Raw genomic sequence first — 12,535 nt, forward strand, 5'->3', positions numbered from 1 at the left:
TACTACGTAGGACTGAAAAGTAAGAGAAATACAAGAATGTCCTCAGGGACTTATGGAAGGGGAAAATGAAGGGGGAAAAAAATGGTGCCTAAGTTTTTCCCTCCTTCCCGGGCCCTTTAGAACTGTTTGTTGATGAACCACCAAGACTCTTTGCATTCCATAAAAGGAAAACAAATCAAAACACCCCAAACTAAAAAATGGGGCATGGGAGAAAATTCTACATTCTAATCCTGGAAGAAAAATGTGGAGCTTTCATAAACCGTAGAAACCGTTAGTCAGGCTACTAAAGTTCACAGCACAAAATAATCAAATTTTATGAGATCTATTAGATCTAAATAATCAGAATGCTTCCTTTAGGTCTTCCTGTGGTTGTTAGACCATGCAGAAGACAGTAAGTAACCTGTTCAGCACCCCTTCCTTGGTTAGACTTCCCACTGCAGCTATGTGAGTTTTGACTCACTAAAGGATGGATGGGGTCCATCTGCTCCAGAAAACATCGATATCTAGGGGAAAAAGTGGCCATTTATCCACAAAGCTTTGACTCCTTCCAGTTGGCCTTCATATGAGTCTATGTCAAAAACTAAAATTATTACAAAATATAAGTATTTAGATCAATGTAGGATTACAGTGGTGGGGAAAAGAGCTTTGCTGTACGATAGACTGTATTATTCTGCAGTGATACAGTTTGTTTTTATACCCAACATCACTTACTGAACACTTTATTCTAGTGGAATAGCCATATATGAATATGCATTGGGTTTTTGCCATTGCATATATGGTCCCATTCATAACATATTTGTTAGTCTAGCTGAAGAAAAACTGTCTTCTAATGACCTAGCAGATTAACACCAAAAAGAAAAGAACTATTACTTCATTTACTTCTATAAAATAAATCAAAATTCCTGAAGAATTATCAATATCTAGAATGCAGATGATCACACAAAGGAATCTATAATCAAGTTTCTTAAAATTAGCAAAAAAAAAGAATTCTCAATACTTTTATATTACCAATAGTAAGAAGCATTATGTTTAGATCATGCACAGAAGTCAAAGTGATATCATAATATGCACTTTTTCAGATCACGGAGTCTAAAGAAAACAAGTTGAAGTTGAAGCTGCTTTAACACTGTCAGCTTTTTAACAACAGCTTCTGGTAGCTTACCTTTATCCACTAATGAGAGGCCACAGAAATTTAAAATAAAACAATATTAGATGAACTGAAAATTTAGAAAGCAAAGCTAATAAAATATGGTACGGCATTACTTCTTAGAAGATGTGCCAAACTTTGATGATGCACAAAAAAGTATTAACATTCTCTTGCACAGCAGTAAAGGCACAAGTTAAAAAAAATTACTCATGCAAATCATGCATATTTGAACTCTCCAAAGATGCAGCATTCTTAAAACCTTTTCTGTTCTAGTTGGTGTATGCAGAGCAGTTCCCTTTAATCAATTTAACATATATTTATATTTTAAAATTTCCACTATYCCAGCATGCTTGTCAAAAAACACTTTCTTACCAAGCTCTTCAAGCTCTGAGGTCATTGACTTAGACCGCAAGGTCAGTGCAGTGGTTGGAGCTCTCTTAGGAGGTGGTGGGGCTTTGCATTAAACAGAAGGATATAAAATACAAGTAAATACATATCTCAAACACTATATGTTTGCAAACACAAATTCATATTTGGTCAAAAGACTATGTCACACTAAATAATTAAGGTAATATTAAATACATACATGCAGAGGAAAAAAACCTCAGCTGCTTTTCATTGAATTTCCGCACTATTCTACTTTTAGCGTAGGTTGTTTGACACATCAGTAGGCTTTTATGTAACAGGATACATAAAAACATTTAAAGCTAAATAATTCTGCACTTCTATTTTTCACTAGGAAAAAGGCCTTCTAGAGAAAGCACCTCACAGCACTTATGCCCCTCCTGCTAAGAAGTGTACAGAGCTAAAAATCTCTTGGAAATCAGCTAAGTCTCTGCCAGATTAATCTCATCGTTGAAGAAACTTTGCCTGCTGTTAAATCTGGGAAAGATAAGAAGATTCAAACTGATCTTCATAGTCATGGTGAGCCTTAGGAAAATAGGTGATCCTCAGAATAAATAACACTTAAAGTTGATCTTAAAATATCAAGGCAATCATTGAGCATTGAATCTAAAATTCAGCATGTTTCTTGGGTGTCCTGATGTACAATATTTCCTGCGAGCTTCAAAGATAGCCAAGCCAGACAATATGTTACTGGAGGTAACATTTCTGGAGGCAGAAATATGAGTAACACCAAAAAAGAATCCACTTGTCCTTAAGCCAATGTTGGTAGGAAAACAAGGTTTCCAGGAAGCAGAAGTTGCTGGAACACCAGGAAAAATTCAGAAGTATTTTGGTCAATATTATACATCAGCATACTCCACTTGGAAAACACATTTGAAAACTAATTTAAGAGAGAGAGAGAAAAGAAATAGGCAGCATTTTCCCATAGCAACTCTATCCGCTAGGTCAGCATCATTTTCTCTGTTAGGTTCCATCACCAACTTACAGAGGCTTGAATGYATGTCATGAGAAGGCAAAAATGTAACAATGTTTTACATTTTGACAATGTAAAATGTAATGTTCAGTGCGGGATACAGAGCTGCCTGGGTCCCACATTTAGTAACTCCAGTTTGAGTTCTGCCCTTGCCCAAAAAGAGAGGTGACAACACATTTGTGGAGGAAGCTGGACAAATTGGAAAATGGGCATGGCTATCTGACACTTGCCATCACTGTAAAGACAACTGATGGGAACAAAATCCCTCCACACAATTCCCAAGTTAAAATGGCAACTGACMGGAAATAAGTAAAGCTACAGACTTGTATCAAAAAGGGAGAAGACTTCAAAAGTGAACATTTTGGGCAAATGACACATTATCAATAGAAGGCTCTGGAAAGAGGACCAAGAGAGGGTGTCTGATTTAAGGAAGCTCTTTATCCTTCCCTTTGAGTTGTGTACAAAGGTTCCTTCATGTAAAGCCGGTATGGCACATACCAAACAACAGAGGTGAAAGGTTTGCTTAGAATGTCTAAACAGTAATTCTATCAAGCTAAAAATAATGCAAGACTATCTTTGGATATGATTTACTAAGACTTTTTTTTTTAAAAAAAAGCAGTAGATGTCAACAATTTTTACAGTGTAGACACAGAGTTTTACTCATGGACAAAGAAGGAGCCCTTGGGTGCCAGTTTCCAGCCCCTCTTGTGTTGAAGAACCAGGTGACTGTGATTAAYATGGAGCAACTGGCAGGAGGAATAGGAACCTCCAGAAACATGATGCTGCTGTACTGAAGATTAGCGAGTAGCACCTATCTTTTCTTCTTAATGATAACTATGAGGATCTAAGGACTCCTCAGAGTACCTTTAATTGARGAAACTGAGAGGCGCCTAAGACAAAGGAAATGGTTCAAAATTGATTTTTGGAAGTATTTTTGCATGAAGTTTCCTGGTGGGGAGAGGGTTGGTGGAAAAAGCCACACTGCAATTCTTAAGGGACTAGTCCAGTCTTATTATACAGGTTATCCCACAAACTCCATTAAAGTTAATATTAAAAAAAAAAAACAATCTTTTAAATTGGGGAAAAACATTTCCCTGTTTGTATCTGGACAATTCCTTCTCAAAGTCTTTCTCTGAGTAGCTGCTTTCTTACTAGGGGCCATGTGGCAGGAAAAAAGCTGTGCATCTTTTCTAATAACAGCAGGAGGAAGGGTTTTTCCCTGGCTGGAACAAACCCTCTGTTTTCAATCCAAAGTRCAGTGATTTGCCCACTGAAATGTATTGTTTTTCTGCTAGAACTTTAGTCTACATATTTTGGTTACTTTTCTAATTTTTACAGATGTCCTTTCTAAAACATTTGTTTTGCAAAATTTTATGTTCTCAGTGGCTTAAAGAGGAGTCAAACTAACCTCATCTCAAGTACATTTGAAAATCCCATCCGTCTGCATATATTTTTCATTAATAAAAGATACTCTGTTCTTTGTGATTCTTCTTCCTACTGCAAGACACTCATGTCAGAAAGTTTGGCTATAAGAACTTCACACATAACTGCATAATGGTCCGTAAAGATGAAATTTGATGGTAAATAYGACAAGAGAGTGCTACTCGTCTTGTCACATATTTATGCGTAAGTCAACAAAAGTAAGTTACTCTAAACCAGGTAATAAAAGAGTATGGCAAATTTTAAAAGGGAAATTTGTAAATCAAAAGTTATAAGCCAGCAACTTCTTGTCCATATCCTGCTTTCTGTGGAGCAACACCAGAATGACTCTGTTAGGAAAAGAGAAAAAAGTACCTTTCTTTCTAGCTGTGTCATCTGGATCAAGATTCCTGGTTACTGTGACAACCTTAAGAACTAGGTGATTGCCCCCTTGTCGAATCATGTTCACCACCTGCCTGTGTCCGACTTTCACCACATTCTCATTATTAACCTGTGAAGAAAGAAAAGATTCTTTCAGCTCAAAATTCAGAAAAATTTTAGTCTTTCAGTTTTAAAAGCAGAAGTTGGAAAGAACAGGAAGCTATAGAATTTCTGATTATTGTCTTTTAATAAAAATGTATTTTTAAGAAACACCAAATAKCTGACATGTTAACAGGGAAAATAAAGGCTAGCTCTTCATGAAATATGTATCATTTCTTTATAATTGCTAGTTTAAAAAAAAAAGGAATGAGTTCAACCAAGTCTTTCCCTTTACATATTATTTATTTTCCTACATTTAGTTGCTASAATTTTATAATTCACACAGCAAAACTACTTTTTTAAAATTACAGCTGTTGTTCAGCACTGTGCTATTCACAAATGTTTACATGCATTCTTTTCTTTAATATAACCGATGAGATATTTAGAAGTTTTTTTTTTTTCCAAATCATCCAGGAACGAACATTTTCACTCTAGTGAACAGGATAGGATAGGATGATTTTCATGGAGATGTGACTAGAGTAATTTTCTTGGAAAAAGATGAACTCATGAAACTGTGACCAGCTGTTATGGCCACACCAGTGTTTAGTTCTCTAACATTAAACTTTAAAATATATACTCTTGCTGGTAATTCCCCATGCTACACCATCATTGCAGCCATATGCCTCTTTCCATAATATTAATTCATAGGCATAAAGTGATATTAATAAAAACCATAACTAACAATGTGGATAACAGTAATTTATTTATTCAAAGTGTAAGGAGTCACTGAAAGTTATTTGAAACCTAACCAACCAATAGCTGTATACAAGACTGAAGTGCCGCATGCATTATTTGAACATAAAAGATATTAAGGAATTGGAATCAGTGAAGAAGAGATACTGTCAGATTACACACTGGGAATCTGATCTTCATCCAAAATTCAAGTTCTGACTCAGTTATATTGCATTGAGATCACTCTGTGCCTACCAAAATGAACAGTTATTTTCAAAGTGTTTTACCCTCCTCTATTTATTCTGACAGGCATGGCATCTCACACTCTAAAGAATTTACAGTTCAGAGCAAAAAATCTCATTAAATATTATTGCTATTTAGCAAAACAACAAGCACAAGGAGACTCATTCCAACTTGAAATTGTTTTTTCATCCACTGTATCAAAGGAAAATCCTGACTTTTTTCAGGCTTTAGATAAAACAAGATGCATTACGATGAAACACTTCTTGGTAAACCRTATTTTCAACACACCACTGCAGTCAAATGTTTCAAAGCACCATCCATGTGCTATGTCTGCAAGTCTGAGATGCTTTTTAAGATGCTTTTTTAGTTTCATATAAAATGATGTAGGTGTAACACATTAACACATGCTGAACATCCAGACCTGTTGAGCAGGCAAATATGAAGTTCTCTCATTCTGGAGGTGGAAGATATAAGAAAACGTTGGTTTGGATAGGACTGCTGTTTTATTTTGCACCTTCTTAGCGTCTGCTATTTAATTCCAAGACATGGTACTTATTTAGATAGKCCAATGGCATGTACATTTAATGGGCCTAAAACTCTTTAGCAAACAGAATTATCATTTTACTTCCTAAATTTCTGCCAGTATTAAAATCTCAACAAGGTAACACTTTTCCACAGGGAAAAAGYATTCAAATAAAAACTACTGACCGGATCAACTATATTTTCACTGGAGTTAAATTTTAAGGGTTGCAATCAGTATGGATTAGAATCGATACCCTAATGTTTTTCAAAAAATAAATAGAGATCTCCAAATAAATCAACAGTTAATATTAATCAACCACGTACACTTACTAAAGTGAAAAATGTATAAAATGATAAACAGCTTATGCAGCATACCATCTGTTCTCATTGTTATGTGCAATGATGATATTTAACATTTAGAAGCAAGAGCAAATACATACGACACATTTTTAAAAGCCGTTTCAGAAACAGAACCTCTAATTGACTGTTTTGTAGCAGTTTCGTTTAAAAGGCACAGTTACAAAGCTTGCACCAAAAAAGCTTCCTTTATAAAAATAAAAATAGTGATAAGATATCTGAAGATTATTTGACTGAGGGAGTTTACAGAAATATTTTTTAACAAAAGAATCATGGAATCAGCAAAGCAGTACCTCATCTTTATCCTCTTAGCACCTCTGTGGGTAAAACTGTAGCATGATTACAAAGAAAAGATAATAACAGAAGTGTCACGAGCTTTTAAGGAGCTAGGATTTCAGTGACAGATTCTCTATTTCTCTTAGCCTTCTTCAATCTTTTATACTTAAGTCAAATGACTGTAAAACTGGGTGTTAAATTGCACCATAGCGGAGCTCTGGCAGCTTTGTCTGGTAGTTTCAGTCTGGCATTACTCTGCAACACTCTTTCAGGTATGAATAATGTAAAGATACTGAGCCTCTGCTTCCCCACTTCTGGCAGTGGAGAGATGACTACTGTACCTCATTCAGGCTTTGTAAACAAGCTCAACGAGRTAAATATTTATAAGCAGTAAAACATTTAAGATACCTATTTCACTTGTACCAATTCCTTTAACAATAGCATGTATTTGGCATTGAATGCGATCACATTATTTGAAATACTATAAAAATATTTTTGCTTTTATTTACCAAGTGTTTAGAAAGATGTTCCATAAAGAGTTAAACAAGCAAAGTCAATCTAAAGGCACAAATTTTTCTCTCTCTTCCTCTGCTTCGGTAACTCAACTCCTTTRGCATGTTTTCTGTGATATGTCCCTGCAAAACCTTAAGTTCCTCTTTTTCTTCCACACTTCCCCAAAACCTTCCTTCACAAAACTTTAAGCTTTCCCACGTCTTTCAAAAATAGGCAAGAATACAGAAATGGATTACATAGAAATAGGCATATGCTGCGGCTGGTTCCACGCTACATCAATGCCAGTGGTCAGTCAACAAGACACACGTGAAGAAAACAGCTTCTTTTCATCTTTTGCTGAAGGCTTTCCCTTGGTACAGCCATTAACTTGAACAGCTCTCCTCTATCCACTCGCAAGTCTGACAAGAGCTGCAGAACATGGTACTCTTGAAACTCAGCCTCTGGCATCCTCATGTTAAAATTGGCCAGTGGGCTCAGAAGTTCCCAAGCAGTTTGAAAGAGAACACAAGGCCCCTATGTCCTTAAAAATAATCTGAAATGGGAGCAGAGATATCTTAAGTGGAACTTGGTTTTGGGGTATGCATAAAATATTTATGCAGTGCTCAAAGGGAAGAACATATTTATGCATATTAGGATTATTTCACCTATATGTCTCAGTATTTCTTTCCACCTTGGTACCCAGGTATCCCTTCACTGCCCCAGACCCCTGTGAGCACAGCAGATGTCCTCTGCTCTCTCCAGTAACCAGTCAGAGAACGCTGGAAACAGTTCAGCGCTGTAAAGTTTGCCTTTGACATCCCTCATAGTCTGGGCTTGTGACTTCTTAAAACTCCAGAAGTGAGAGTGTGATCAGTAATAATGTGCCTCTTGCACAAAAAGCTTTGAGCACCAAGGATAAAGAGTTCTCTCTCCAACATGGGCATTTTCTCAAGAGATAACATAAAACTGTGCAATAAACCACGGTCAAAGAAAAGTGACCATCATAAATTTCAGTATCTTCAATATMCAGGTCCACCATGCTGACTGCATGTTATTGAGGATTAATACACAGCAATATCTAAACCCCATAAACATACTAAAACAATGATGAGACTTAATTCAAGCATAGAAAATTACGTGAAAACAGTCATTTCTAAGAGGAAAATATCAATCAAGTAATTAATCTCTTCCTGTGTGAAACACCTCCTATATGCCAGAGTCCTATCTAAGAGCCCATGTATCATCATGCAAATGATGATATATGAACACCCATGACATCCATAACTCCACAGATTTCTCCTGAACTTTACAAAGAAAAAGATGCTCCCGTTCAGGTAAATTTACAGTCCTGCTAACATGGGAGACAAGTGCACAGGACTGAGAATGACAACAGCTTATGAAATGCAAGTAGTTTAGAAAAGGACGGACGCAGACAGAAGYGAAGACGGAAGGCAGAAGTAGTAGTTAAAGGGAGATGACTGATAAGAGCATAAAGGTGGGGAAGCAGTTATCTTTCCTCCCGGCCCATCTTCACAACAAAGACATCCTAGATAATCCCCAAAGCAACAAGGTGCTTAACTATCCTGCAGTAAGAGAGAGGACCACAGCGAGGTCGCGCACTGACATCACACATGTCCGTGTAGCCAGAGAGGTCTTCATTAGAGGCACAGATAATCATAAATCGGTTACTTTATTTCTAATCATCATAGTCACATACCACTAAATGATCGCTACACTACCTACAGGGCAGAATAATACTTACCTCAGAAGCAAGATTAGAGATAGAATTACCTTGAAACTTGGTCAGGACTTTCCTGAGGATTAAACATGCACACACAAAACAAAAAACGTGTACTTCTACATCTTCAAGAAAACAAAACAGTGCATTATTTTTCATAGAACATCGCTCCACAGATAAGTGACAGCTGGATTCCCATTTTTTGCCACTCCTCAGCACTATGCAATATTTCATTGTAAACAGACTCTTCACAGTGTAAATACATGTATTTGGTTTACACATATGGCATAATTAGCACAGGAAAGAACAAATACAGTTATTTTAAAATGTCGATTTTTTGGAAAACAATGCCTTAAAGGGTCTCCTACAGATGCGGGGGTAGATTTTCTGGATAGCAGGCTGGGCTACATAAAGGGGCTTTGTTCTGGAATGTATAACCATGCAACAGGTTGCAAAATAAAATAAGATTAACCTGCACATTGTAGGATAGCAGATGCATGAGCTGGAACATATTCACCATAGCAGCCTTCCCGTAGGAAGGTGCAAAAGAAAAAACACTACCAGAGAAAGAGACCTTTTCAGATTTTGTTCTATTAATAATAAAAAAAAAATCTTAATTTCTTCAATGCATCATGCAGCAGCCTAATCCCTTCCATTCTCTAAATATTCTCGCAGTGAAAAATGTAGTCATTTTCAACAGTAATTAAGGAGGCAAAATTCAGTCACTATGCTCATGATGGTCATCGGTGTAGTGGTGAATACATTCACCTTGCAGTTGCAAATATACATTTTCTCAGAATAAGCTTCTCAGAAGCTCTTCTCATCCTTTAATCTAACTGAAAACCCCCAAAACCTGTTACACATGCTTACAAACCCCTGCCTACACACTTCAGAAAAATCCACCATTTTTGTAAACACTCACCACACGCCTAGCCAATTACAATTTGTACCAGCAAAATAAATAGTACACAAATAATTTTGTAGGCTCAGAAAATAATTTTGCATTTCAAGCAACTCCGTAATTGTGCCCAGGACATTGTCAGAGCACCTCACAAACCAGTATGAATTTACTATCTGTGAGGTATTCTTATTCTGTAGACTAAAAAGTGAGACAAAGAAAGACACAGTGACCTACCTAGACAATCCCTGGGAAGCTATTTAGTCACTTCTTATATCTTCGGGGCCAATCTGGATTCAGCTACAAGAYTGTTCTATCTGCTGAGAACCAACAACTGATCTTGGGGCCCATGGTTGTGCTGCTCTTCATCGCTTAATGATGGGCTGAAGCAGTATTTAGCAGAACCTCAGCCCATATCCAAAATTTGCACTCTGTAAGTATATTTAGTATCTGAAATCCTATTACTTGCTTCATGTTTGAAAACCCTAAATTCAGCCTGGAATGCTGAAGGCTTTTACCAGTGAAGTTTTTTGTTTTTTTCTCATGAGTATTGTAACTGATATCACCCACAGGCACATTGATAGCACTAAGGTGAATAGCCTGCCCAGGAAAGTTTCTGCACAAAGCAGATTTTATCAAAATCTGTAGTCAGCATATTTTCCCCTTGGTATTGCATGAAAGCACTGAGCAAATACATTTGCTGATAAGAGTCTGGGGGATCCAAACCACAAGGAAAGTCAAAAGGTCCAAATCCAGTGTTGAGGATTTATATGGTATTTTAAGTACCTATAATATTCATCAAACCTCAGACAATTTTGAGATTCATCACCTCAGTAAATTGGCACGAGTTTAATCTATGTCTTAGATTAAAATAGAAAGTAATAATATAATATATAAATCAGTACCATAAGGGAAATTAATTTCTGAATTTGTATCTGGAAATACAGTTATTCACACTATATCATAGAAACAAACAGAGCAGATGGCTTCAGTCCATTGGCCTCAACTGTTAATTTATTTGAACAAGTTTTGAAATAGGCCTTGGGCATCCTCTGGAACACTCCTGAGAAGTACCTAATACCAGTAGATAAGTTTCTTGACATGCTGATCTCCAACAGAAACATCTTTGAGTGTTATTAGTATTTGAATATATCTCATTTAATCTGATTTAATGAAAAGGATGATTCTAAGTTTCCAAGCACTCTGTCAACCTGTGAAGGCACTATCAACATTTTTTTTTGTAACATAAATAACCTTTACAGAGCCAACGATACAGGCCTGTGGAAATGCCAACTGAAATCTTGCTTTAAATAGATTTTTTTAATTCATGGGAGGGTGGAGAGGGTGCAAAGAAAAGGAAGCCAGACTCTTCTCAGACACTGGACAAGAGGCTATGGGCACAAATTGGAACACAGAAAATTTCACCTGCACATAAGAAAACACTTTTCACTGTGTGGGTGGTTGAACATCAGAACAGGTTGCCCTGAGAATTTGTGGAGTCTCCATCCCTGGAGATACTCAGAACCTGACTGGACACGGTCCTCAGCAACCTGCTCCAGCTGACCCTGCTTTAGACAAGGGGTCAGATCAGATGATCACCAGAGCTCTCTTCCAAGCTCAACTATTCTGTGATTCTCATCATAGCGAAGTACCTACAACCTTTCCGAAAAGGATGTACATACAAATTATTACAGAAAAAGTATCAAATTCATCAGTAGTGTTACCACAATATAAATTTCTTTGCAAAAGCTTAAATGCTTTAGTAAACAGACACAAGATATCAAAAAACACCCTGTCCTCTAGAGATATTATTTCTTGGGGTTTTGTATTTCATCCTGTCCTCAGCCTCAGGACGCAAACAGGAGACTCCTGTGCCCTTGCCCTTGCGGTGTGCTGCCAGGTGCCCACACTTGGCGAGGGCAGGACAGGCTCAAGTACAGTCTCCCTGGTGAAACCCAGAACTGCAGGGCTGCTCCAGCCAGCCAGCTGCTTGACTTTTCCTGGAATAGCAGGAGTAAAACTGTTGCTTTTTGACCTACAGCATGAATCTGGTTTCTGCCTAGAGGAAGCTGAGGTACTTTGGTTCCCTGAAACTAGTGAGGAAGGGTTTAGCCTGCATCTCTTCATCCTGTAGTGTAGTGCCAGTACTGCAAATCTTCAGCTGAGCTTAGGAACATCTATTTCTGTTAGAAGCATGGGAATGAAGAGAGATCTCAGATCATAAACTCCAGACTCCTTTGTTGTCATGGCAACTGTATCATATAATTTATTTCTTAGCATTTAACCAAGCTACATCTTCTAACTACTTCAATTTCTTCTCTCCATTTTTCCTATTAGGCCCAGAACCTCTTGCAAGGACTGTTTTTCTAATTTTCATCCTAGRTCTACCTGTGGTTAGTTTATACCCATTGTTTTTTTCCTGTGCCAAACTGCCAATAGCCTAAGTAATTACTCGCTCGATACCACCCATCTGTTCTATACATAGCTGGGTGGCAGCAATGTCCTGCCTGAGCGCCCCCTTCGCTAGGCTAAGTAAGCATTTTTAAACATCTGTTATGAAAAGCAGCCTAACACCTGGGTGGAGTACAACAGCTGYCCAGCTCTTCAAAGCCAGCCAGCTATTTTTCTGTGCCTCACTTCAGACGAGCAAGTTTAGAAAGATGAAAATTTTTCACTKGTATTTCATCTGACTTACACTGCACTCGTGTCAGCACCTGACCTCCCTGAAAAGAAGTATACAAATATTTTCTTCTCATCACCTCTTACATTACCATCCTTGTCACAGTCATTGACCACAGGCATAGACATTTTTGAGTATGTCAGAGGGCTGCTTAAACATTGGTAATGGGACTT

General features: G+C 37.4%; 1 protein-coding gene across 1 annotated transcript in view; it reads right to left on the minus strand.

Moving 5' to 3' along the window:
* Positions 1 to 12,535, minus strand: part of SHANK2 (SH3 and multiple ankyrin repeat domains 2) — a 297,654-nt gene that overhangs the window by 35,001 nt on the left and 250,118 nt on the right. Inside the window, exons 16-17 of the mRNA XM_085300991.1 lie at positions 4,320 to 4,455; positions 1,520 to 1,600 (exon numbers count right to left, since the gene is read on the minus strand). Of these exons, the coding sequence (XP_085157117.1) occupies positions 1,520 to 1,600; positions 4,320 to 4,455 (217 nt within the window). The remainder of the gene's footprint in view (positions 1 to 1,519; positions 1,601 to 4,319; positions 4,456 to 12,535) is intronic.

This window comes from Rhea americana, unplaced genomic scaffold (genome assembly GCF_003343005.1).
Source record: "Rhea americana isolate MKP2758 unplaced genomic scaffold, rheAme1 scaffold_17, whole genome shotgun sequence".
NCBI classification, from domain to species: domain Eukaryota; kingdom Metazoa; phylum Chordata; class Aves; order Rheiformes; family Rheidae; genus Rhea; species Rhea americana.